Source organism: Hemicordylus capensis, chromosome 2 (genome assembly GCF_027244095.1).
Source record: "Hemicordylus capensis ecotype Gifberg chromosome 2, rHemCap1.1.pri, whole genome shotgun sequence".
Taxonomy (NCBI): domain Eukaryota; kingdom Metazoa; phylum Chordata; class Lepidosauria; order Squamata; family Cordylidae; genus Hemicordylus; species Hemicordylus capensis.
The window spans coordinates 329,040,619-329,067,585 of NC_069658.1; the positions used below are offsets into that span (position 1 = coordinate 329,040,619).

The following is a 26,967-nucleotide window of genomic DNA, read 5'->3' on the forward strand; positions in this document are numbered from 1 at the left end:
ACAGGATATGTTTAGAATCGTGCCAAACAAAGCTAGCAATGCTGGTCTGTTGTAGAGCATTTGACTTTTGTTGAGATAATTTTGCTATTTTGATTTTATTGAGGCAGACTGGAATGTGAACAATACAAAGTTGGAGTCTCTGTGAACCTCTGAGACACTCTCATAACTACATATCTGTTCAGAGTTGCATCTTTTGGAAAATGTCAGATACCTTCAGCATGTTGTAAAGAACAACGGGAAAATGAATTCAAGTGTGTGGACCTTGTCTTTCAACTGTTTAAGTGCTAATCTGGCAAAGTCCATTAAACTTTCTTCAGAAGTATGTGCATAAGAGACTTCTGAACCCCTAAGATATTTGGCTATAAACCAAGGCATGGAACTTTTATGCAAATGTCACAGTTTAAGAAGGGGGTCTGTAAGTTGTGTCTACAATGGATATTGTTACTACTGTTTGACAAATAGTATGTAACTAGCTAACCTGGCGCAGAGCATCTGTGCCCCCAGTTCTCCCTGTCTCTCCTCACCCATCTTCAATTCTTTCTCTTCCCCTCCCCTTCAGCCCCATTTCTTTCTCCTCCCACTCCAGCCCCATTTCTTCCCCACCTCCCCATTTTTTCTCCCCCCGCCCACAGCCCATTCTCCCTCTGCGGCCAGGCTGCTAATCCTCAGCGGCCGGCTGCTGCTTCTCCTTAGCTGGCCATCTGCCAGCCTCGCAGCCGCTTCCCCTACACATCCTGGTGGCCGTCACTTCCCCTACACGGCCAGCCGTCCTGGCGGCCACCGCTTCTCCTCCAGGCTCACTTCTCCCGTCCCCGTTGCTAATCCACAGCCCTCTTGCGAGAGCTGCCACACATGGGATTAGCGACAGGTATGCCTAGGAGAAATAAATATATAGATGCTGTGATTGCTGTATGGTAAGACATCCATACAAAGATGACTGGCTTACCAGTGCTGCACGCCCACATAACTGGCACGCGGCAGCTCTGAGAGCGGCAAAGGGGTGGAGGGAAAGCAGGCTGCTGCCTCCCATATCCCACAATGCACTGTGTGAGGAGTGTGGTGAATTGGTGACTTCCCTGCAAGCAGGGTGCTCTAGGTGCTTGGCTCTATGTCGGTTTGGGCTGCAGGCAGCCCAAGCAGACATATGACCAGAATCCCAGGTGGAAGGGCACACTTGTGCTCTTCTACCTGGATAATAGCCTGGGGGGAAATCCCATGTAGGGCTGTGCAAGCCTGGATAAGGCTGCTCATGTGAACAGCTTCAATATCTTTTCTACATGCAGTAAGCCATAGAAATAAGCACAAAAAAGCTCTGTCCAGAAGGTCCCGGTGTGAAATATATTTGTTTTGACTTGACTTTGTGGCCCGTAATAAAGGGTAAGTGGGTTCTGATGTCTCTATATTTAGTTCTGTTCTAGGTTTGACTGCCTCTGTTGTAATAATTGCATAGACTGGTTTTATTGTGCACAGCCTTTGAACCATTGGGTTGACAGTGTAAAATAAAATAAGAGTACATAAGTGTGCTGTAGAATCCTTGGAGTTTTATTTCAATCTCTCATAATAATTTGTATGTTGTCCTGTAATCAGGTGATGAAATGAAATTGTCAGCTCTATTTTTCTTCCCTTGCTCCGCTGTATTAAATATAATCACGACGGCAGATGAGATGTCAGAAAGATTGCTTGGTAGCTAAAACAGCAAGAAATACCAGTCCAGTTATCCACATATGTCTATATGTTGGGTGGCTTGAGTTGCAGGGTTTGGTAAACTACTAACATGGGATAAATTCTTGCTTGTCTTAGACAAAGAGGCAAGGGCAGTGTAGAAGCTTGTGCCGGGCTGTTAACCCACAAGATAAAGGTTTGCTTTTATGTTCAGAGTCTGACTGTCAAAAGGGAGCACACAGTATTCCCGCCCCCCCCCCCCAAATGAAAATGACTCCTTTATAGTTTTATGCCTGGCAATATTATGTTATATATCTTCACCATTTTATATCTTGGTAACATGCTCCAGAATGAAATGATTTGAATTTTTCCTATGAACTATAATCTATTGCCAGGCAACCTGTGTGTGGGGGGGAGGGGGATAAAGTGGACTGTTTCCAGGAGATTTCTTAAGAAAAATTGTTTCTAAGCCCTAGTGCATTTGTAATCTTTGCCTGAGCAGCAACATTTTCAGGCCTTCTTCCATTGATCCTAGTTTTTTTGAGACAAACAAATAAGATTGAAGTACATGTAATATTGGAGCTGAGTTGTGGGCAGTCACCAGATGGAGGTCAGAGTCTGAAGTCAGGATGAGAAAGTCCCAACAGAGGACCAAGAGCAAGAGAGCTGACCGGGAATTGGGGTAAGGAAGCAAACTGGGTGTCTAAGCCACAGGTCAAAGCCAAGCGGGCAACAAGATTTGGGAGCGGAATTGATACATAAAGTTGGGATCAAAGCCAGACAGCCAATCTGCAACCAGGATCAGATAACACAACACAACAGAGGCAAAGCCTGAATGTGCAAACTCTCAGATTCTCAGCCTTAAGACAGGTAGCTCCTGATAGTCACTGCTTCAGGGCAATTGGAGTTGTAGTTGAGGAAATCTATGATGTGCCACTGGCAAGGGTGAGATTCTTGGGAAAAGCTTAAGAGTCCTCCATTGGGAGTGGAGCTTTAAATGAGTGTATGATGTAACTAGCCTGCTGCCATCACTGGAGAACATGTCATCCCTTTGCTGCATGGGCTGTTTTTCATTGTAAGAATTAGGCTGCCCTTTTTACACTGGGGTGATCCTGTGGTTCACAGAAGCTTATTTCTCCCATTTTCTCATGGTGCTGAGGATTAATTAATGTTCATAAAACTCTTTGAAGATGTAAAGCATTCTCAAAACACTAATTACACCAATCTGGCAAAAAACTTTCATCTGCATTTGCATTCTGGTAGTTATCCTTTTGCTTTCAGCTGGTAAAATTAGTAGCACCCTTTGTAGAAGTGTCAGGTTCACAGTTCAGCCAAGGGGCAACTTGGTAAGGAAAGGCTGATTCCTTATATGGGTTTGGCTGTCTTGGGGAAATGAATGCTGTTAATGTGGGTGAAGTTTCACTTAACCCCCTCGGTTGTGTAGCAGAGGGTAATTAATCAACAGGGCAACACTGACAGTGGTTTGTGAGAAGCTGCACTGTGTGTCTGGCTCAAGTAGCTTAACTGACATCTCTGACCACAGTTGCCATCTCAGTGTAGAGAGCTGTGTGAACTACATTAAGGCGCAGGAACAGCATGCTGACTCAGAAAGAAGCAAGGAGAGAGAAGGACCAGGGCAAAAATGCACAAGCCCAGTTCTCAAATCATCGAACAGATTTCCCTAAGAGAGATTCTGAACTGTCTTGACCCCAAGCTGCTAAGAAATGTAAGGCTTTGTATTTAGGATAAGAACCCCACAGCAGTCTCCATCAAAAGCTGGAAACAGTAGCAGGCCCTTGTGAAAACACCCAGATGGGATTAATCTCTAACAGTTTAAAGTTTATTTACATATTCATTTTTATAGGGCTCTCAAACCACACCGTTCTTTATTGTAAAAATAACTGTAAAAAAGTATTGTATAAATATCCGTGAAGTCACACATGTGGTGAAGTCACAAGTTTCAGTCACAGACAATTCAGTACCTGAAACTCATGGCTTAAATCCTCCTCCTACCACAGGAGGGCACATTTGTGCTATCAGTCACCACAGTGCTGAATGAGTCAACTCACCCTGGATTGGACTAAACGAAGTCCATGCCACCACATGTCCTGAGCCCTTTGGCCAGGACAACATACAAAACTAAATGGATGCCTGCCATCCAGTTCTCCATAGTTCAGGATTTCCCATCAGGCTGCCTTCACCAAATAATCAAAGCCACAAGTGAAGGCAACAATGAGATTTCCTGAAAAAGCTGCATGATGCTGGGTGAAACAGCGATGCCATTGCAGCACCCCTTTCAGTCCTGCCAGATAACAACATCAGCTGTTTTGCAATAAACCCCAGCAGTCTCCTTACCAGCAACTGCACTTAAGAGTAAACATTTCAGAGTACAAAAGGCTTATGTATATACATCTTCCCAGACTTTTACCTGAGATTGCATTAGTAAAGAAAGCCAGCTTCTCTGATGAACAAGACTTTGAAAGTTTAATGACTGTCCCTTAGGAATGCACCATGCCCTCTTTCAGCAAGCAAAACAGCAACAGAGAACCCCACTGCTGCCAAGTTTTGATATGTGACCTTGCCTGTATATCAAGCTAATGGGTCAGCACAAAACACTTTTGCTTTACTAGGGGAAGCAGGAAGAAGCTGAGTCCTTCTCTGCCCCTGTCCCCCTCCCCACTGCAGGACTCAGCAATAGTCCTTTTCAGGGCGGGTCGTTTGTAAAGAAGTTATTCCCAGCAAATGAAAGCTGGTGGCTCCATCTTCTCCCAATGGTCCACATTTAAAAAGTCTCAGCAGAAGAGAAAATAACCCTATTCAGGCTGTGTGAGCACTGCAAGATATTCCCCTCAGGGGATGGAGCCGCTCTGGGAAGAGCAGAAGGTTTCAAGTTCCCTCCCTGGCTTCTCCAAGATAGGGCTGAGAGAGATTCCTGCCTGCAACCTTAGAGAAGCCGCTGCCAGTCTGTGAAGACAATACTGAGCTAGATAGACCAATGGTGTCACACAGTATACGGCAGCTTCCTATGTTTCTATGTTCCTAAGGGCAAAAATTAGATGGCTCCAGACTGTGGGAACTGGACACTAAGCCTTGTGGGGAAGCTGCCATTTCTAAACATGGCTGCACTGTGAGCTGCCCGTCCTACAGTCAAGCCAGAGGACTGCAAGCATTCCGAATGGTTTCTCTGGAAAAGGCAGCACTGCCTGCTGCTAATAGCAGTGACCCTCGGAAGATCATCTGTGCTCTGGTGGCAATTCTGTGCTGTTTGCAGCATTCTCAGGTATAAGACAAACCGTAACCTAGGAGTCTTGAACTTGTGCACTACAGTCAAACTCATGGAGGAAGGACACAGTCTAGCAGCACAGACTGCACTCCAATCAGACACACAGCTGGGGATGTATAATTAGAAATGACAGGTCTTGGACCAGCCCTTCTTTTCCTGTCTTTTATGCAAAAACAGCCAAGCTGCACCAAGCCTAGTTTATAGAACTTATGCAGATTTCGTGTGTGTGTGTGTGTGCTGCCTGCATTTGAAATTGGTGGCATTTGCTTCAGGCAATGCACAGATGGTGGAATGTGCTCATAAGTGTCTGTGTGAGCCTAAGTTTATGCTTTGTGTATATTTGATTTTGTCTATCTTTTCAGACAGAACACAGATAAACTCCACTGCTGTGTCTTTTAGGCAGAAATGACAGATGGGAATGAAGGATGGATTTGGGGGCACCTCATGATGATGATGATAACGGAAGTTGCTCTGAAACTGTGTCCTTTTTTTGGTTAGTTTGAAATAACTTTCCTCCCCTGTGTATCATTTGTCTTAAAATCAGTTCTCATAGTCCTCTGATTTTGAGAGTAGACTCTCTGGCCGGATTCAGACATACAGGATAACTCAGTTAAGTGTCGCCGTGGTTCCAATTCCTAACTCCAATTCGTGCCACAGATGTTCAACCAACTATGGCCAGCGGAACTGGAGTTGAGGGAGAGGGGAGACTCCCTGCTGCTCGGCCTCCCAGCCAGCTCCACGGCCAGACTGTGGGCGAAGCATCACCGTGTTAGTGGCTCAGCTGCAATCGGCTATGATCTCCAGGGGGTCATGCCAATTGCAGTCATGCATTTTCCTCCAACCCTTGACAGAGGAAGAGCACTGAAAGCCCTTTAAATGCCCTGCAATACCACCACTGCTTCTGCCAGCCATGCCACCGCCCCCCCCACCACAAGTAGCCCCGTACCCTGAAAGCACCATGCAAACTCATATCCCCAGAGGGGGCATAGGTGAAACTAGGGTGGGACAGCCAGGGCATGTGCCCTAGGTGCCACTTGGGGTGGCAATGCCATGCTGCCCCCCACCCCCTCCCCAATTCATGGATTTTAAAAAATATTTTTTTAACCTGTAGCCCCTTCAGGGGGCTTCCTAAAGGCCACAGGGGGTCTTCAATAGTTCCCCCACCCCCCATCGGCCTCTTAGATCACTGCCGCAGCCCGTCCCAGGATGATTTTCAGGCCTGTTCGGGCTTACAAAGATCAGTGTGGTGGCCATTTTGGAGGTCGCCGCACATGCTCAAAAGGCCTCTGTGAGGCCTGACAAGGCATAGGACCTCACAGGGACAATTTGAGCATGTGCGGCAGCCATTTTTTAAATTTTAAAAAAGGCTGCTGAAAACAAAAATAAGGACATAAGAACAGCCCTGCTGGATCAGGCCCAAGGCCCATCTAGTCCAGCATCCTGTTTCGCACAGTGGCCCACCAGATGCCGCTGGAAGCCACAGGCAGGAGTTGAGGGCATGTCCTCTCTCCTGCTGTTACTCCCCTGCAACTGGTACTCAGAGGCACCCCGCCCCCAAGGCTGGAGGTGGCCTATAGCCCTCCGACTAGTAGCCGTCAATAGACCTCTCCTCCATGAAATTATCCAAACCCCTCTTAAAGCCATCCAGGTTGTTGGCTGTCACCACATCTCATGGCAGAGAATTCCACAAGTTGATTATGCGTTGTGTGAAAAAGTACTTCTGTTTGCTAGTCCTAGATTTCCTGGCAATCGGTTTCATGGGATGACCCCGGTTCTAGTGTTATGGGAGAGGGAGAAGAATTTCTCTCTATCCACTTTCTCCACACCATGCATGATTTTATAGACCTCTATCATGTCTCCCCAAAGTCGTCTTTTTTCTAAACTAAATAGCCCCAGTTGTTGTAGCCTAGCCTCATAAGAAAGGTGCTCTAGGCCCTTGATCATCTTGGTTGCCCTCTTCTTCACCTTTTCCAGTTCTACAATGTCCTTTTTTAGATGTGGGGACCAGAATTGTACGCAGTACTCCAAGTGTGGCCGCACTATAGTTTTGTATAAGGGCATTATAATATTAGCAGTTCTTTTTCAGTCCCCTTCCTAATGATCCCTAGCATGGAATTGGCTGCCACACATGCTCAAATGGCCTCTGCAAGACCCAAGTCTAGATTTATCCCTGATCTAGGGAATCAGAAGAATGCTAGGTTGTTGGCAAGGGACCCGAGCATTTTAAAAAAAGATATAAATGGCACAAAAGCAAGTGGACAAAACATCCCTTAAAATGACAATGCTGGTTTAATACCTTGTAAGCTGGCAAAACTGAAGGGTGGGGGGAGAGGCAAGGAATAAAATGGAAATATTCACTCGCATGCTGTTTAATTCTCTATACAGAGAAATGCATCTCTGACACAAAGTTCAGTTAGTAGAAGGGAATCCTTTTACACAGCTGAGTTTGCAGTCAGGCATAATGCTTTGGCGGCAAAACCACAGTTGTCGGCAGTGAAACTTTAGAAAACTGAAGGACCCAAGTGGAGTTTGGTGGGGCAAAATGGAGTTACCTTTTGGACTATAACCACAGTTTTGCGTGTTTGGACAACCTTAGACAGCTATAACCGTGGTTACAGTGTATGTCTGAACTCAGCCTCTAAGTGACTGCAGAACAGGCAGGAGTGTAACTGTGGTTTGTATCCTTAGTAATGATTAAGTCCCATTGAAACTAATGGGACATAAGTTAGTTGCAGCTAGAATGGCGAAGACACACCTCTTTACCCTGGCCTTTGACTAGAGATGTAGTAGTTCTTCCCCTCTCAGGCACTGTTGTGGTTGGTTTTTTTTAAAACTGTATTTTTGATTTTATGATCTTGAATTTTAATTATGTTTTATATTGGTTTTATTGTAATCCATTCTGAGACCTTTGGGTATAGGGCGGACAAAAAATATGAATGAATGAATAATAAATAACTTCTCTCATTGATTTCAGTGGTGCTTAGTCATGACTAACCTTCTTAGGATACAACCCACTGAAAAGTTAATTGAAACAATGCAAGGGTCCTGGAAAATCCTAGATATCTGTCCCTCTACCCCAGGCTGAATTATAGCTCAATAGTCTGACTCTGTATAAGGCAGATTCATATGTTGATAGAGCTCAAATCACAGCAGCTGAACTGGAGAATGTGTCAGTGACCAGGGCGTTTTTCACACAGCAGACTTTACTGCGAATGCAAAGTTGGGGTGGGGGAACCCAGCCCAAAAAGTGGATTTTTTTTTTTTTACCCTGGGTATAAATCAGGCCACACTCTAACACACAATGAAAAACCCGAATTGTGTACGAAGTGCTCCCTGCAATAGCTCGCAGGGACTTGGGGGTAAATCTGGCCGCTGTGTGAATATACACCCTCCATTCTGGCGGAGTTGCGAGCTAAAAGCCCCGTGTAAACAACACCCAGGTAACCCAAATAAGTGAGGTGAAAAATGCCTCCCCTTGCTCTTTCTGCCCAATTTTTAAAGGGTCTGAGAGTTGAGGAGAGGAGACTGCTTACTGATAGCTTCTTCTCATTGCTTTGGCCACCTTTCACAAGTGTGCCAGGGCAATGAGAAGGTTGCCAGCAAGCATCCTCCTCTTCTTCTTCTTCTTCTTCTTCTTCTTCTTCTTCTTCTTCTTCACCACAAATCCTTGCAAGGGCAGAACAGGTCTTCATGATCCAACCATTCTAAGACATTGCAAGGGAAGAGGGAAGGTTGCCAGCAGCCTCCCTCATTGTACCTAACCTTTGCAGAGGCTTTGCAAGCGTTTGGTTGGAAGCTCCTGATCCGACCTTTGCGAGGCTTTGTTAAGGAGAAGTGGGCGCTTGCTGGCCTCTTGGAAAAGTGTGGTAGCAACTGGGACACTGTAAAGAAAATGTTTGGGGGGAGGGGCAGTGGCAGTCCTGGGCAGGTTGAAGTGCCAGGTGAACCCTAAGAAGCCACCAGGAGAAAACTAAAATCATGATTTACCTGTAAATTCTTGGTTCTTCCTAATGAGCATAAAGTAATTTGTCCCACTTTCTCATCTCTGTTCCTCTTGTTATCTGAATTAAATACAAGGTAGGCTGGGGATGTCCTTCTGTCATGTCTTTTAACTCTTTATTCTTAGATGCATGTTCAGTTATTCTGTTGATTCCCATGTTAAGTTGAAGATGTCCAGGGTCAGATAGTATCTTAGTATGTGAAGCAGAAGCCGCTTTTCCCAAATGTAATTGCTGTGATTAAGGAGAACCCTGTCGGGAACCAAGAGAAAGGGCTGTTCCAGTGAACAGGCTGCCCTGTGGTTACTTCAAAAAATAGAAAATTTACAAGCAAGTCAACATTCATTGTTTTGCTCATGATTAAGGTTTTTCAAAACTGATTTACTGAGCTGCCTACTGTAGGGCAATGGAGCAATGTGAAAATTATTGTATAATTGTGAGGGCTTTCTTGTATTTGCACAGTTTGTTCATACAGACAGATGCATTCACAAATATTAATTTTTGTGTTATTTCACATATCTTTGTTGTGTTTCCCTCAGTATCTGCTTTAGAAAAATCACAAAAGCAGATTTTCTTCTAGCTTGCTGAGCTGAACCGGTCCCCCTCCCACTGCTTTTTCTTCTTGGTTTGCCAGGGAGCACCTTCATGTACAAGAACTATAGCCTCTTTCTTTTGCAATTTGAGAATATCCTCTATGAGCAGCCATGAGAGAGTAATATGAGCACCAGCCCTTCCGCTTTTTCTTCTTGTGGTATTAGCATCTTCGTTACTAAGATTTCTGCCCTGAAGCTAACGACGTCTGTTGTAATCTGTTCGCAGCTGCAAATATGTCCCAGCATCCTTTCCTACGGGATAAAAGACAACTTTAAATACTTATTTATTTAAACCTGTAGCCCATCCTTCTATTCCACGAATAATTTTGGAATAATTTTATTATTTATATTCCGTTTAGAACAGATAAAAATTCTGAACTAAATATTAACTCCAGCCAGCAAAAATCAGACAAAAATAATTTCCAAAAAATGCTGCTGTTTAGATGATTTGCTAGTGTTCTTCATATCTGAGTACTTCAGTATTCATACAATTACAACTTCTTTTAACATTTTATTGATATTTTAAAGATGTTAACTAGTGTTCAAAATGTGCACCAGTAGGAACATAAGAACAACCCTGCTGGGTCAGGCCCAAGGCCCATCTAGTCCAGCATCCTGTTTCACACAGTGGTCCACCAGATGCCTCTGGGGACCCCACAGGCAAGAGGTATGTACATGCCCACTCTCCTGCTGTTGCTCCCCTCATGCCTCTGAGACCGAACATGCTCCACAGCCAAAGGAAAAGGACAATATATTAACATATTTTAAAATAATTGATTTATTAGTACAGTATTTTCTTAGCACATAGTTGGGAAGCAGTACATAATGTTGCCAGCTCTGAATGCTGCTCTTCCCAGGCTTGGATTAATTTGGTCACAAACTGTATATGAACATCCACAGCTCAAATTCTAGCAACCCTGGTCCAGCTACTCTGACTCTTCCCTCATATATTGCTTTGACTCTGATTTGTAGGATCCCAGCGTAAGAATAGGATCAGATCAATCAGGTGCGTAGCAGGGTTGGAATGGGCCATGGGACAAGTGAAGATGGCCCCCTGCTGCCTGCTCCCCACTTTTTATTTATTTATTTATTTATTAAATTTATATGCTGCCCTTCCAAAATGGCTCAGGGCGGTTCACTTACCAAGTCTTTGCTGCAGAAGAACTGTGAGGACATGATGAAAAACAAAACATTCTCAGCATGCCCTTTCTCCTGCTCCTGTACAAATAATATCACACACTCCTCTCATTTTGATTAGGAGTCTGCAGCTTGCCACTTAGTCAAGGAGGCAGGAGGGGAGAGTGAATGAAGAGCAGGCTGTTTACCAGCCAGCAGTGGGAGTGGGCATCCTCATGGACCCAGGGATGCTTGTCGTACTCCCACCCGCCGGAGCTTTACTTCTGAAACTAGGGGTCCATGTATCTCTGCATTGTGAATTTCAGAATTCTCAGTGGCCATTAATGTATACTGTAGAAGAAGTGAGCAAAGATATCTAATAGAGTAATTTAATTCCTGATTATTGTTTTCAGCTTTTGGTTAAGGTCACCCTCAGTGATGTAGTTGCAAATTGAGAAGTGCAGGCACTCTCCATGATAGCCCCTATGGCCATGTCCAGCCTAACCTCCAGAGAAGCCAAGAATTACCGGCACTCTGTTCCTGTGCATTCCCCCTCCACCACACCCTAACCCTGATAATCTTGTTTAATATCTGCCATGGATTTCTCTAGCCTTAATGTACAACATTTTGTGGCAATCAAGAGTGTAAGTTTGTGAGTGTTGAGAGCCTCTGGCAGGGCAATGTGGTTTCTCTGCATACTCTGCTCTGTAGTATTCATATTGGTTGTGTTGGCACCTCCAGCCAGGTTCTCTGTTCAAGTCTTGGAGGAGGCTTCTCAGGTCAAAATATAGCTAGTTTTTAATGAGATCAGACATTATGATAACTATTGGGCATTGGGATCAGGGATTAAAGCCAATAGTAATTTGTTGTTCTAGATCCTGGGGGAAAGTGTCTTGGGAGATGAAACACTGGTTCTGTTTTGCTTTGTTAAAGCAAAACTATTAACAACAGCAAGGGATAAACCCCTGCATCACATTCTCTCTTCTTAGCTGGAAGGGATGCTCGGGGGTGAGGGTTTCCTTGGTTCTTTCTCACCAAGCCTTATAAAAAGCCTGACAGTTCTGGAGTAGGAGTTGTGCTCCTTTTCTGCCATTCTCCTCTTGGCCCCATAGTCAATGAGATGAGGAATATTCCTCTGCATGTCCTGTTCTCCCTGAAAAGAGTAAAAGAATTCCCTTCTACTAACTGAACTTTGTGTCAGAGATGCATTTCTTTTGTTGAGAGTGTAGCTTTGACCTGGGAACAGCTAGTGGGGCACCAAGGGTGAACAATTGCCACAGCACAAGAATCTATGGTGATGGCTACAGTAGTAGTGTTGTGGATGTCAGTATGACTTTGATAGAATTTGTCAAAGAAATGGAAATGCAGTAATAGTGCTAGTGCCACAGTTATTCTCTCCCCCACCCCTACTCCCCCATGACTTAGACTGTTTGGAATGAATAATTAACAGGGCTCCAGGGTGCTAACCATGGGAAGTTAGGAGATGAAAAACCAAGGCTATTTGGGGGTTGAGTAGGTACATATGTTCCTCAAATGACCTGTCCCTTTGCTTTGTTTTGTTTCTTACTTGTCTTATTGTTTAGATCTCCAGTCACTGGTGAACTGGAGCACTGGCAATGTCATACTTTCTCTGGCTAGAATGTGCCTTGAAACCAGATGTGAACAGTCCAGCATTGCTGCTGCTGCCATCTTCAGATCTTCAGTAGCCCAAGGGTGATAATGAACTGAACCTCCAGGGCTAGTCCCTTGTCCACTAGTGTGAGCCTTGCCAGCCATACAGATAAGCGGGTGAACTAGGCAGAACTTCAGCCATCTGGGCATAATGCTAAAAGTGCTGACCAGTGCCTTCAAGATGCAGCTCCCTAGACATAGCTCACACTTTGAGCCATGTTGTTGTTGTTGTTGTTGTTGTTGTTGTTGTTGTTGTTGTTGTTGTTGTTATTATTATTATTATTATTATTACATGTCCAGCCACATGTGGAATGAAGCTAGACAGAGTTTCAGGAGGCCCATCTTCCAGGGTTCCTTTTTTGTTCTGGAACAGGGCTATTCTTTGGGCAATTATTCATGTTTTATTATTGGAGAAGCTATGCATCATACAAAGTTCAGGTGAATTCTACCCTTGGATTAAATTCTGCAAGCCACAAAAGAATTTGCTTTTTATTTGTGTGGGGGGGGGGGAAATCTTATTTTATAGAATTCTGAATATTTTGGCAAAGACTCATGGGCTGGAATAATAGGAAGGGGCTGGAGATGAAATAGAAGTTATAAGGGGAAGATTAAGAAGCTGTGCTGACTGTAGAAATCTATCTTAAAATTTCTGCCTAAGACCCTCCTTCCCTCACTTCTGGTGTCTTGATTCCTCAGTAAACATTACCTGCTTATTTTCTTTCTCTGTGGCTGTGAGAGCTAAAAGTTCTGAGAAAAAGAAGGATGTAAATCACAGGAAAACAAATATAATAGGGATGTGCACGGAACCGTGGAGGCTCGGTCTGGGGCAGGAAGGTTGTACTTATCCCTCCTGTCGCTTTTCCTCCTCCGGCACTCCATTTTTTGACAGAGTTTTTGGGGTGGCAGTGCCTCCCTGCTGCCCCTGCCCCCGTTGTTTTCCGGAAATACCAGAAGTAGCCGCCGCGCACACATGTCACACACGCAACGTGAGCATGTCACGCACGCAATGTGTGCACGTGACGTACGCGGCAGCTACTTCTGGTATTTCTGGAAAACAATGGGGGCAGGGAGGAATGCTGATGCCCCAAAAACTTTGTCAAAAAATGGATCGTGGGGGGGGGGCAATGGAAGGGGTAAGTACAACCCCCCGCCCTTAAAGGGAGACACACCCCGGCGCCAGTCCAGGCCACATCCGAACTGGTCCGGAGGCCTCTGTAATGGCCTCCGGACCGGTTCGTGCACATCACTAAAATATAACCTCAGCTTCCACATCAAACAGCACCCACAATATGTGCATAATAAAATCTAGGCAAACAGAATTCTGCTGTCTCTTCTGGAGGACAGATGGTCTTGTGGTAGCAAGCATGACTTGTCCCCTTAGCTAAGCAGGGTATGCCCTGGTTGCATATGAAAGGGAGACTAGAAGTGTGAGCACTGCAAGACATTCCCCTTAGAGGATGAAGCTGCTCTGGGAAGATCAGAAGGTTCCAAGTTCCCTCCCTGGCATCTCCAAGATAGAGCTGAGAGAGATTCCTGCCTGCAACGTTGGAAAAGCCACTGCCAGTCTGTGTAGACAATACTGAGCAAGATGGACCAATGATCTGACTCAGTATATGGCAGCTTCCTATGTTCTCCTCTTCCCTGTACAACAGATCTCTTGGCTAAGTTTCCTCTGATCTGCATAGTGAGCAGACATGTCCTTGGGAATTGCAGAGTCTAGTCCAAAGAGCCACTGGAAATGCAGGAAAGCCTCTCCTTGCCATCATATTGTGTTTGGCCCAGAAATGGGATGTTTGCCTTCTCACGGGGGGGTTGAGGGAACTCATGTGCACCCTGGCCCCATCTCCAGCAAGGGACAGAACCAGGTAGGATTGCACTGGAGCTTTGAGCATTAGGTCTGAACTACATCAGAGTCTTTTGTTCAACTTTTACTTTCTATTTTGAACTCAAGTTTCTGCTCAGGAAGGCTGCAGGTGGGACAGATGAGCTGCTATTTCTTTGTATATTCATAGTGACTGCAGAACGGGTGAGGACTGAGTGCATCTATCTGAGTGCAGGACCTCATGCAAGTACATCTTTGCTCCCCATTGTAGTCTCTGCGGACAGCTGAGGTAACCTGTTGGTGGTACACTCCATGTAACCAGGTCTTAACCATAAGGGCTCTTGGAGAGTTAGTTCTGCTCGGTAGCTGTACCATGCCTTTGGAACTGCCTTCCTTCAGAGATCCAGGATAGTCAAGCCTTGAAATCTTCCAGAAGCAGCTTAAGCTCTTTTTATTCAGACTTCTTCTTGCAAAGGACACCCAGAGGAGTCCATCAATTCATATCCATTCTCATTCATTCTCTTTCTCTTGCACGCACACGCATTTATATATGTATAAAAAAACACACACACACACACACGTTCTTCCTTACTTCTTCACTTATTTAAATGAAGATAACTACCCATCCAGAGCCTTTGGGGGCTAGGACAGACTGAAATTCAAACAAATAATAAAATAAATAATACCATAATTAAGCAGTCAGCAACTGTGGCATCTATGGCAAGATAATTAATAAAACTTGCTGGCAGGCCACTCTCGGGAGTAGAGATTGAAGCATTGTCCCACTACCCCTCCAAGTTGCTCTCCAGAAAAAACAAATTGCTAACAAGGAGCCACTCTAACTTTGGACATGATTTCAAGATAATCTGGGGGGTTACCCAGGCTATATCAATCTATAAAGTTATATACTGTACAAGGCTACATATAACTACACAAAAGGATCACACTGCAACTGAGTGCTAAGTTGCCTTTCATTGATCCACGCTTGAAGCAAAGGTGACACTTATCTATATCCATCTGATGCACTCTTCATTATTTATCTATTTCACGTTAGCATGTGGTGGTCTCTGAATTGTTTCATCATCCACAATACCTATTTATATTGCACTTTCAAACAATTAAGCATTTCACAAATTATTAAATAGCAAGCTCTTTCCTGCAGATTTGTTATTGCTTTTATAATAGCCTTTGTGTATCCTAGTGCCCTCTGTACACTTTCAAATCATAGCCACTCTTCCATACCTAATTGTATTACAACTTCGATTTACTAGCTGAGAAAACATTCTCAACAGCCACAGGTTGCCTGTGTTCAGATCAGTATGGATTTGCCCTCTCTCTGAATTGAGCAGTTTGATGCTAGCAGAACTGGCACTCAGAGGGGTGATGTTTTACCTGGTCGTGGACTAGCTGCTTGTCAGTGTAGAAAATACTGAGCTAGATGGACCAATGGTCTAACTTAGTATAGGGCATCTTGCTACATTCCTTGATATGTTCCTTAGGTGGAAGCTAGCTCTGTCCCACATTGTAACCATGGCAAATAAACTTTCGGAAGCAAACAACATTTTAAATAAAATAGGCATTTTTATTCAAGTGTAACTCAAGAGGAAATCTAGCCCCAGGTTACAGTTATCATTACATGGATTAAAGTACTACCAAAATGGCCAGCTTGTTGATTCTCCCAAGCAAATCTGTCCTACTCGAGGAACCATGGAGATCATTCATATAGAACTTGTTACATGGGGAGCACTGAGCAAAGCATGATTGGGTCATTAGTATTATGTTATGTGCATAAATAATCGAATAAATTCCTGATTATTTACAGCTGATTTGATGGGGCAAATAGGAAATTCTAGCTTTAAACTCCCTCTTCCTGTGTGTAAAAATACTCAGACTTAAGGCAGTGCCTAGGTCTATCTAATCCATCTACATAAATGGACTAGCTGTAAGTTAATTGTACATTTTAAAAACCCCAGCATCAGCACTGTATCTAAAGCTGCATCCTTTTTGCCTTGGGTGAATGCCCATCTTCTTGGGCTAAAATTTCCCTTTTCTTGTGGCGATAGCAAAGGGAATATTTTGCCCTTCTCATGTCCTACCCGAGGATAACTTTCTGGCATGGATTTGTCTTTGCTGCTGCAGCTACACAAAAACACAAGATTCCTGAGCTAGTGGAATTATGTCACAGCCATGAAGCTGCCTGATTACCATCAGAGAATGCAGCCTGGGAAAAGGTTGCTTATTGGAAGAGAAGTCCAGAACATGAAGCTTTTAAAGGGCAACCAGCAGGTTTTAGTGAAATAACACAGTTAGTTAAGACGGTTCAAGTACAAGTTAAACTTTTACAGTTTCTGAGACTAATGCAGCTGACCACACATATCCAAGAGGGTGAGGCAGTCATCCTGAGCAGGACTTGTGGCCTGTTTAAAATGTTAGCATTGCTTAGTTGGAAAAGCAACTAAGCATTGGGGGAAAATGGGCTTGGGAGCATACATTCCAAATAAATGTTAGAAGCAATTTATGGCTAAAAGAGTTTAAAAGTAAGAAACGGTCCCCTGTTTGTATGATAGGGGCACATTTTCTTCCCTAGAAATGAAAACATAGCCTTGTTATATAGCAAATGTTTATTCCCTTAAGTCAACGTTTGTGTTCTACCAGCTTGTATTCCACAGCAGTTTTCTAAAGTGAGGGGGTACCCTCTGCTACAACATGCTGTCCTTACCACAGAGCAGTAATCTGGAATGTGGAAAGAGCATTTGGTCTCTTCTTTTAGAAAAAAATTGTTGCCTCTTGTGCAAAATAAATGATTCTGGGACTATTGTTCTTAAATTACTAGAAGGAATGACCTAAGGAATGACCTTGCTGTTATGAGAGAGGTGATGGAGAATGATGATAATGAACCATAATCCTCCATCCAAAGGAGTTAAGGAAAATTCCTTTGTATATTTGGTAAGATAATGCCTCCTAAAAACACCTTGCCTTTTCTCTGTTCCACAATGGAAGTGGATTTTGATCCCTTTCCACCCTTCCCCACTTCACCTGCTCCTACTGCATCCTTCTTAGGGATTACTTGCTACCCATCTGTTGGTGACAGCTCTTCTGCCTCATAGGACATGATGGGGGGGTCTGAAAAGACTGAACTGGTGGATTCAGAATCCAACTTCAGGTGCAGGAGCTTGGAGTTTTTAGCCTCAGGAAAGTCCTCGCTGACAGCCAACTTGACCTTGCCATTTTGGGCTTCCTTGATGGGCTCTAGGAAAACAACATGCTTGTTTGTGCTGATCTTGCGATTTGGCCCCTCTGTTGCTGGTGGAGTGGTACTGAGGATGGATGATTGGGCACTGCAGTCTTGGGGAGGACTTGCGGGCTTCTTGCAGCACTTGGAGCAGCAACATGGTGTAAGGTACAAATACATGAGGACTAATACCAGGCTTACAACACACCCTAAGAGGGTTGTGAGACCAGTATTGAATGACTCACGTAACTTGGGATAATGGATTGTGACATTGACTTCATGGATCTCCATGTTTTGGAGCTTGTTGGTAGCCATGCACACATAAACACCAGAATGCCAACGCTGGGCGCCTGTGATCATTAAGCTTCCATTCTTGAATACTTTATATGTCTCAGAGTTCTTGAGTAATTCATGTCTAGGAGAAGCCCACTTGTATGTGGTTTTATTGTTGTAACGAAGGTTTGTGTTGCAGTCAATTACCAAGGATTCTCCCACTTTGTAGTGCAGCTGCAGAATGTCAAGCTTCTCTTGGTTTAAGGAGCAGTTTTCAAAATCCTTGGTGTACTTGAAGGTATTGACTAAGAACTTGGGCATATTGGCATAGCATGTGTGCTCCTCTGGGAAATCCTGAACAGAACTGAAATGACGACGCTTCCATTCTTCAAGCATCTGGTGGAGAGTGCAATCACATTTCACAGGATTGTTGTGAAGATATAAGCCATTTTGTATGTACACAGGCAAGTTTGCTATTACCTGAACAGGAATGCTGCTTAAATTGTTGGTGGAAAGATCAAGTGTCCTCAGATGAGGGTGTTCAAGCCTTTGAATAGATTGAAATGGAAATGTAGTTAGCCTATTCCAACTTAGATAGACTTTTTGCAAGCTGATTAGATTGATAAAAGCATGTTCCTCTACTTTTACAATCATATTATTGTATAGTAAGAGCTCCTTTAAGTTCACAAGGTCTTCAAAGTAGTGTTCCTCAATAGTCTGCAAGCAGTTGGAAGACATGTCCAGGTGTACAAGGTCAGTAGCATTGTGGAACACCTTTTGAGAGATATTTTTGATCTTATTGTAGCTGATCCTGAGGGTTTGGAGGCGTGGTAAGGCAGCCAGCCAATGATCATTAAGCTGACTGATGTTGTTGTGGCTGAGATCCAAGGTCGTAGCTGTAGGAGGCAGTGTGTCAGGGACCAGCGAAAGATTCTGCTTGACACAGCTCAAGAGATCAGCGGTACAGATGCAAACGTGAGGGGGGCATCTTGTGAGAGTGGGCGAATTGTTTAAGGTGCTGACTCGAACACACAGTTCTGAAAATACAACTAGCTTCCCAAGGAGTTTCCAAATATATGTAGCCAATGTCAGCATATTCATCATGTAACCGTGGGATTCACCCTGGTGTTGCCAGCAGCATGGAATTAAATGGTCAAAGTAAAATTCACATCAAGTACAATCCTGGCACAGAAGTATAAATGGGCAGTAGTGGAATGAACTGCATAAATCTGCTGGTACCTTCAGAGAGTTCAAACCTTGCTCCCGAAAAGACTATTTTAAGCAAGGCACACACAATGAGCATCTGGGTGAAGCTGTAGCCGAACACCAACTTGCACCTGCCGCTCTGTACACTGTTTTTAGGAGCTGAATGAACTGGCAGGAGTTGCTCCAAATTATTTCCAAGACAAAATGTGTGTGTACAGATCCTCTTGAACTCTTATCCAGAAGCCCTGAGTATTTCCATAACATTTGCCTATAAACAGTCTCTCCCCAAAGAACCTAGCTTTGCATCCAGTTGAAACTGCCACTTCATTAAGGAGAGATCAGGTCCACTTCCTGCTTTGCTTAGCCAAGCATCCTAAAGTTTCCATTTGTGGATCCTCATCTCGTAGTTTGGCATCTTCCGTACAGATCCATCTTAAAAGACTCTCGGGCAGGAGCACATCCGTTCACCTCTGTAATCCCAAACTGAAATCTTGGCCCAAAAAGTAAGGAATGCCAAAGAAAGCAGCTCTTACCCTGATATTTTTCTTTCTGGGTTATTCTGAGCAGCTTCAGTCCTTCCTGCCGCTTGCTTCATCTTTCGGCTGAGCTCAGTGTATGCAAACACTTCCCCGTTCTTCTGCTCCTATTTGCAAGCTGCCTGTGAACACTGAAGGGTGAGCCTTGTGGACCAGGGAGCGATCCTATTGGCTTGTTTGGGAGAGAGTGGTGATGGAAGGGGTGGAGAGAGGAAAAGCAGAAGTAAAGACCTTTAAAAAAAGAAAAAAAGGCATGTAGTTCCTTGGTTATGCCATGTGGGGGCAGAAACATCCTACATAGCTATCCTAGGACTGGGCATCAGAGTGGCACACCAGAACTGCAGCAACTTTCACCAACAGCGCTTTTACAAGAGAAAACAAAAGGAGGAAGCCGGCTTGATGAAAAGAGGACAGCCCAAGCTCCTCTCTACTTTGCTGGATGCTTCAGGGTGTGCAGTGCCTGGAAGCCTCCTTGATTTAATAATTCTTGGATCTTGGCTGCATTTGGGAAGAAGAGTTAGCCTCATGGTGGTGCACAGAGAACACAACCAAGAGTGTGACCTTGTTGTTCTGGGCATTTCACAGAGTGGGACATGTTCCTTGTTGCTCTCAGTAATTTGTAATTTCTGTCTCTGCAGAACTTTCTCACATAGTATATTTGTGGTAGATGTAATCACACTTCTATGGCCTTCACAGTAATTTGTGGTAGCTTTTGTAATTTAAATTTATTTTTAGTTATGTCCATTTCAATGAACAGAAAGCTTCACAGAGTTTCATAATGTAGACATTAGGCCTGTGCAGATGTTTGGCTCCAAATAAGTGAAGTGAAATAATCTGTATAGGCCTGTTGGCACTGTACAGAGGCGAGCATTCCCAGTATGCCCCTCTGCATGGGATCCGGATCTTTCACCAACTCCCTGCCAGTTCCAAGGGACCCTTAAAGAGCACAAAGCCTTTGCTGTGTACCAGTGCCATCACACCAGATCCTTTCCAGCATTTTCCCTCCACTTCCCAGCACACTCTGTGTGCCTTTCATGATGGTGCTGGAATGCAGCAAGACTCCATACTCTTTAAGGGGCCTTAAGGACTGGTAGGGAATCAGCTGGGGAGCCGGGTCTCGTGCAGAGATGCACATTGGGAATGCTCATCTCCATATGGTGCTAGCAAGCCTGGGGAGATGCTTTTGCTATCCAGAGCTGAATATTTGCACAGGCCTAGTAGATACCGGAAAGCTTGTGGTAAGGTACACAAGCCACAGCATAATGTGTGAATGCCAGAAGATTGCAGGAGAGGAAACTGAAACACAAAGATGGCAAAGTGAATGCCCAAGGTCACACATGTGATCCGTGTTGAGATTTGTTGGAATTTTGTCCAGTGACTTGTCGGTACAGTGTGGCCTTTTGGGAACTAAATAACTTCAGTTTGCAGATGGGGAAAACTGAGGACCAGATGCCAAGTAGATCCTAACCATATAATTCATAATGGCATTCTTATATATAGTCCAGCAGTGAGACAAGTTGAGGTTTCTTTGATATCTAGCAGTTCAGGCATCTGTTTTCATTGTGATATGTAAGGTTGAGCCTTTCTTCCTTTTGAAGTTAATGAGCAACTCCCATGGCACTCTGTCATGCCTTGCACGCTCTTCCCAAGAGAGTCCTCACCAGGAAGAGTTGTGTTGAGGGTAGGCTCATGCCTGGAGGCAGTGACATCCTTTCTATTTCGGTACTGAATTATTCTCTCATTCATGAGCCGCTCCTCCAACCGGCTTTAGGAAATTGCTATAGAAATAAGAAATGAGAGTGTTATCCTCTTTAGCGTAGCAGTATGCCTCTGTAGTGGTGTAGAACAATGCAAGCCACAGCTTCTACCACTGTTGTATGGTAATTTGCAACAGCACTCGAGGTGTTTGTCTTTTAATTTGATTGCTGCTGCCTTGACCACAGAATGCAGTCATGCATCGTCATTACGTTCCCTTGTTCTTCCCCCCTAAAGTTGTCTTGGTTAACCAGCATTTATTTATTTATCTAATTTTTTTATACCCCACCCCTCCTGTACACTACCGCTCAGGGCAGCTCACAACATTAATAAAATAGATGCAGTATAGAACAATGAAAAATTAATAAAATTAAACAAGTTAAAAGACCAAGCTAAAGCCACATTGAAAAGTTACAGATTTTTAAAGTTTCAAATTAAGTTATAAGTAAAAATCTAAAAATGAAGAACTTTAAAAAAAACACCTACTAGATATAAGCAGTTGGTAAAACTTTTTTAAAAACCTCTCTAAAAAGATGTGTCTTTAATTAAAAACAACATAGGAACATAGGAAGCTGCCGTATACTGAGTGAGACCATAGGTCCATGTAGCTCAGTATTGTCTACACAGACTGGCAGTGGCTTCCCCAAGGTTGCAGGCAGGAATCTCTCTCAGCCCTATCTTGGGGATGCCAGGGAAGGAACCTGGAACCTAGATGCTCTTCCCAGAGCGGCTCCATCCCCTAAGGGGAATATCTTACAGTGCTCACACTTCTAGTCTCCCTTTCATATGCAACCAGGGCAGACCCTGCTTAGCTAAGGGGACAAGTCATGCTTGCTACCACAAGACCAGCTCCACTGAGGGAGGGGGTATGATGAAGCTCTTCCATGAAGGTGTTTCAAAGCCGAGGGGCCACAACCAATAAGTAACACCTTAATAATTGCAAAACATAAAATGTTCCGTCCTACTAAAACAGAGACAATGTTCTAGATATGCCCAGTAGTGCTACAAAACTTCTAATTCTCTCTCTGAGAATTAGAATTCAGTCATTGCTCTGGCAAAGGCTGACTCCAGCATTCAGGAAAGCTTCACAATCCAGCGTTCTCCACTCCCTCTTGAATATTGCCCTTCATTATGCACACATGTTAGTGCAATGATTGTTGGCTGCTTGTTGTGTGGATGACCTTGCTATGTTGTTTGCTGTAGTGTTATCTCTGCGTAGGAAGTGTCTGAGTACGTATGTGAGGTGGGGGAGAGATGTGAGGGGTTATGTTGTGGAAGTGAGGAGGAGATAATTCTCATGGACAGGTGGATGACTCAGACCAGCCACAGCCATTGTCCTTTGCAGTTGCTTCCTCATACCTCCACTTATTTCATGATTTGCCTTCCTTTGCTTCCATTTGTACATATGACTTTTGTTTAGAATTGTTTGCTTTTGATATCTGCATATTCTGTCCTCTTTCCCTCATTACTTAGTGGTTCGTATGACCTCAACTTGCTCCTATGAACTGAAGGATGTGCTGGCAGTGTCAGAACAGCCTGCTGAGGTTATTGCCTGGAGAAAGGTTCAAATGCAGCAAGTGATTTCCATGTGATCAGTGTGGCAGGTAAAAATAAATGACAGGCAAAAGGGAAACATTGCTGCCTGAGGGTCGCCTGGCCCTTCTGCCTCTGTAGAAACCCCATCTTGCTCAGCAGAGCAGGGAGGGAGGGAGCGAGCACAGGCCATTTCCTTCCCCTTTGCCCCTGCACTGTTTAAGGAGGTGTGGAAGTTGACCAGCTGTGTCGCAGAGGGATTGCTGGGGCAGAAAGAGCAATGGCGGGAGTCCAGTTTTCAGGGAGACCCAGGCTGCCTTCTTGGAGGGAAGTGAAAAATCAAAGCTGGGTAATTGCTTTCCATTAGAGCAGCAAATGACTAATTTGGCAATTGCAGCTGCAGGATGTGAGGGGCTCTTTCCTTAACCCTCTGTTTTCCAATAGCAGCAGAGATGGGCTGGAAGAAAATATTTGCTAGCTGAGTTCCTATGGGAAATTGCTTATAAATGTTTGTGCAGCAGCTTTTAGATGTGCAGTCCAATAGATAGCATAGATCTGCAATATGGCAGAGTAGCTGAATAGCCCTCTCTCCCCTCCCTCCTGCTTATGCCTCTCCATATCCATATTATATGCTGAAAGAACTGTGAAAAATTAATCCTTACACAGTGAGAAATCTCCTCCTTCAAAACCTTTCCGTTCCAGCACACACAGAGATAACACTTTTATACTGATGTATGTACATATGTATGTGTGAATTACATTTATATCCTGCTTTTCCTCCGAGGAGCTCAGAGCGATCTACATGATTATATTTATCCTCACAAAAACCCTGTGGGGTAGGTTAGGCTGAGAGATACATGACTGGCCCAGAGTCATCCAGTGAGTTTCATGGTTAAATGGGGATTCCCAGTCCTAGTCCAACACTCTAACCACCATGCTGTGAGTTGAATGTTACCAGCTTCTTTTGCTCTCCTGTATTGATATAATCACCAAAATGTTAAAAACTAGACAACTGCGATGAGTATCTGCAGAATAATTACTGATCTTTGCTAGGAGGGGAAGCATTGCAAACCAAACAAGAAGTTTATACCTGCAACGTTTTTTTTCTTGTCAGAGCTACTGGTAAATGGCAAGTCTAATCCTAATTAATCCTAATTACTCTCCCATCTTCTTTTCATTTTTCAAATCTGTTTCTCTTTGCCTAGTGTTGACCCTGCAGTGCATGGTCACAATAAGTAGGCTTCCGTGACACCAAGTGCCTGTTAAAAAGGGGAAGAAAAGTTACTCCATGGAATTTGCATGCCTTCTTCTTTAGTTTATTTATTTGTTTGTTTGTTTGATTTCTATACCGCCCTTCCAAAAATGGTTCAGGGTGATTTACACAGAGAAATAACAAATAAATAAGATGGCTCCCTGTCCCCAAAGGGCTCACAATCTAAAAAGAAACATAAGGTAGACACCAGCAACAGTCACTGGAGGTACGGTGCTGGGGGTGGATAGGGCCAGTTACTCTCCTCTTGCTAATAAAGAGAATCACCATGTAAAAAGGTGCCTCTTTGCCAAGTTAGCAGGAGATAGTAAAGGAGGGCCTAAGAAACAGCTGTGTGGGCCTGATCCAGATTGGGACTGCAGCACATTGTGGGAGGGGGATAATCATTCCCCCCTACATTGTTTTTCAGCCAATATTGTTCCCCCCTGCCCCTCCCCCCCAGCAGCTGCTGCTTGCTAGCCATAAGCAATTTTAAACTCAGTGGCTGACATTATTTATTTATTCATTCATTCGATTTCTATACCACCCTTCCAAAAATGGCTCAGGGCAGTTTACACAGAGAAATAATAAATAAATAAGATGGATTCCTGTCCCCAAAGGGCTCACAATCTAAAATTTTTATCAGTGCTAAAGATCTACTGATGAGAGAAATTGTAATTAATATTTGGAAACATGAATTCTGTGTCCAGACCAGCACACGTTTGTTGTTTTTTTCACATGTTTCCCCTGGGAGGTTTTTTCTTTCTTGTCTTCTTGCTGTTCCTTCACCCCTTATCTTTTTTTCTAGGGAATGGAGCTGTGTTTTCATTAATAGTACTATGTAGTGGTATTTGTACCAGTTATGTAGGGTTGAGGGTACCTTTGCTGAAGCAAAACCTAAAGTGGACCCTGCCTGCTCTTGCAGTGGGAGGAGCCATCCCAAAGGTTTTGGAATACCCTCTGGGATTCCATGAGAATAGGTGTTCCGGTAAGAAATTTCCTCTTTTTTCCTCCCAGAAAATCAGACTGCACTACTCCTGTTGGTATAAGAGGTTGCCACTAAAGGCCACTGTTATCTGCATTCTGCAAGCTCCAAGAGTGGCTGCCTCATTCTTCTAGAACCCAATAATTAGTACACAGCATGAGGTTAGAATGGCCTCTTTGTTGTTTAAAATGTCTTGTAAAAACAGTCTGCATGTTCAAAGATGAAGGCACCAACTGGCTCCTTGGGCCTCTGCTGTGTAGCTCTGCAGCCTTGAATTTCATGCACAAAACAACTAAATCCTTTGATAAAATAAAAGTGGAACTCTTATATTGGAATGAATTATGCAAATTAGGCAATTGTGTAAATGTACTTAATTTGGATATTTTGTTTTCATTGGCTGAAATCATGACTAGCACATTCACACAAGTAAGTTCTCATACAAGGGGCGATTTCCATCAATTCTGCCTTTTCCCTCTTATGCCCCCCCTGCAAATATGACCCTGAAGGTTGGGGGACCTGCAGGGAATATTTTCGGGGGTGTGTGTATGAAAATCACCCCTTCGCCCCCTTGTGTAAGTGGAAAGCATTTCTGTGAACATGTTAGTTCAGATGTGAGCCACTTTATTATTTAATTTGGATTTTTGTGTGCAGAACCTGGGTGTTGTATACTATATTTTGATCTATTTATTTATTTCCTAGCTAAATAAATAAATAAATAAATAAGGTTGTGATACACAGGATACTGAGTATTGTTGTTACATTGTAATTTATGGCAGGAAACACGCTTCCCTGAGATAACTTTCTTAGTATTTTTTCCATGATGTTATTGTCTCTCAAATGCCATTTCTTTGATGATTAGAAACTCATTGAGAAGTACTTCTGTCAAGCTATAGAAAAATAGTCTTTCCCAGTAATCTGTTTAGACTGGATATGTCCTGCTAGCTGCTAAGAGTGATATTATTTTGACTTACGTTTTGCCAGCCATAATATAAATGCCCTTGAGCTCCATTTATGATATCCCTGGCCGTAGCACTGGGACTGTACTGACCTACCTCTTAAAAGTGATATTCTGTTTGTTCTCGAAGTTCGTGAACCAAATAGGGAAGATAAAAAGACTTCATGTCCTCGAAAGCTGGTTTAGTTAGAAATGGCTAGCTTCCTTTATGTTTATGGCATATCTGAGTTTGGAAAAATCTGTTTTCGCGATTGCTTCTTTCTGGAGTAGAACTGTCCTGCTTTTTGAATATAATGATTTTCAGCTTTAAATTCAGTTTCCTGAACATGAAGGATTATGATCCCATTGTTACTCAAAACACATTATTGATCCTTGGTCTAAATGAATGGTACAGGTCACTGGTAAATTCTGTTTAGCAGCCCCTCTTGAAAGTTGGTATTAGTTAAGAAACCATTATATTCTCTTTTCATATACTTCCGCCTTGCACAATGACTAGCACAACAGAACTCTGGCATTTTGGCTGGGACTGCTGGGTGTGATGTGATCTAAAGGCAAATGCATTGCTGCAATCACATGTTGAAGTGAAGATCATCACATATCCAGAAGGGTTGGTTGTTTTCTTCAGAAAAGAGATTTGTAACTTTCTTGGGCAGGGTTAGGACAAATTCCCTAATGTTTAGCTGAAAACTAGCCTGTCTGTAATTTAAAATTGTTCTTGCCTATATGGTTCACCAAGTAGATTTGATGAACAATTGTTCTTCTTTCTGACAGTCCTTTAAATATCAATATTCTTCTCTTCCTTCCACCAGTCTTCTTTTCTCTAGGCAAACTAATGCCTTCAAATTTGCTTCATATACATTGTCTACTAGATCGTTGAGTGTTTTCATAACTTCTTCTTTGCCCGTGTGTCTATCTCCCTTGAAGTATGACTTCAGAATAAGACAGAGTATTCTATATGTGAAATACGCCAAAAGCAAATGGAAAATGAATAAATTTCCATTCTCTTCCAAGATGTGTTTTATAGGGAACGGGAACGAAACTATTGCAGAGAGCCAGTGTCAAACATGCTTCTCCACAAAAGGAACGATGTTAAGCAAC

At 43.5% G+C, this 26,967-nt stretch overlaps 2 protein-coding genes and 1 long non-coding RNA gene across 9 annotated transcripts in view; 1 reads left to right on the plus strand and 2 right to left on the minus strand.

Annotated features, from left to right (window-relative positions):
* The window catches only part of RNF123 (ring finger protein 123), a 169,456-nt gene that overhangs the window by 121,207 nt on the left and 21,282 nt on the right, over positions 1-26,967 (plus strand). The window contains exon 36 of one of the 7 annotated variants that reach the window (XR_008316318.1): positions 5,308-5,438. The exons of 5 other annotated variants lie outside the window; for them this stretch is intronic. The gene's annotated coding sequence lies outside the window, so the exon portion shown is untranslated. Of the gene's footprint in view, positions 1-5,307; positions 5,439-22,620; positions 22,752-26,967 lie in introns of all 7 variants that reach the window. One more of the 7 variants, XR_008316319.1, reaches the window with a different exon arrangement.
* LOC128345223 (uncharacterized) lies at positions 9,304-19,508 on the minus strand. Its single transcript, XR_008316320.1, has 2 exons — positions 19,390-19,508; positions 9,304-9,788 (listed from the first exon to the last, which is right to left on the minus strand). It is a non-coding gene; the product is annotated as an uncharacterized LOC128345223 (long non-coding RNA).
* On the minus strand, positions 15,707-19,395 carry AMIGO3 (adhesion molecule with Ig like domain 3). Its single transcript, XM_053296840.1, has one exon. The coding sequence runs from the start codon at positions 18,752-18,754 to the stop codon at positions 17,216-17,218; it is 1,539 nt and encodes a 512-aa protein (XP_053152815.1). The 5' UTR covers positions 18,755-19,395; the 3' UTR covers positions 15,707-17,215.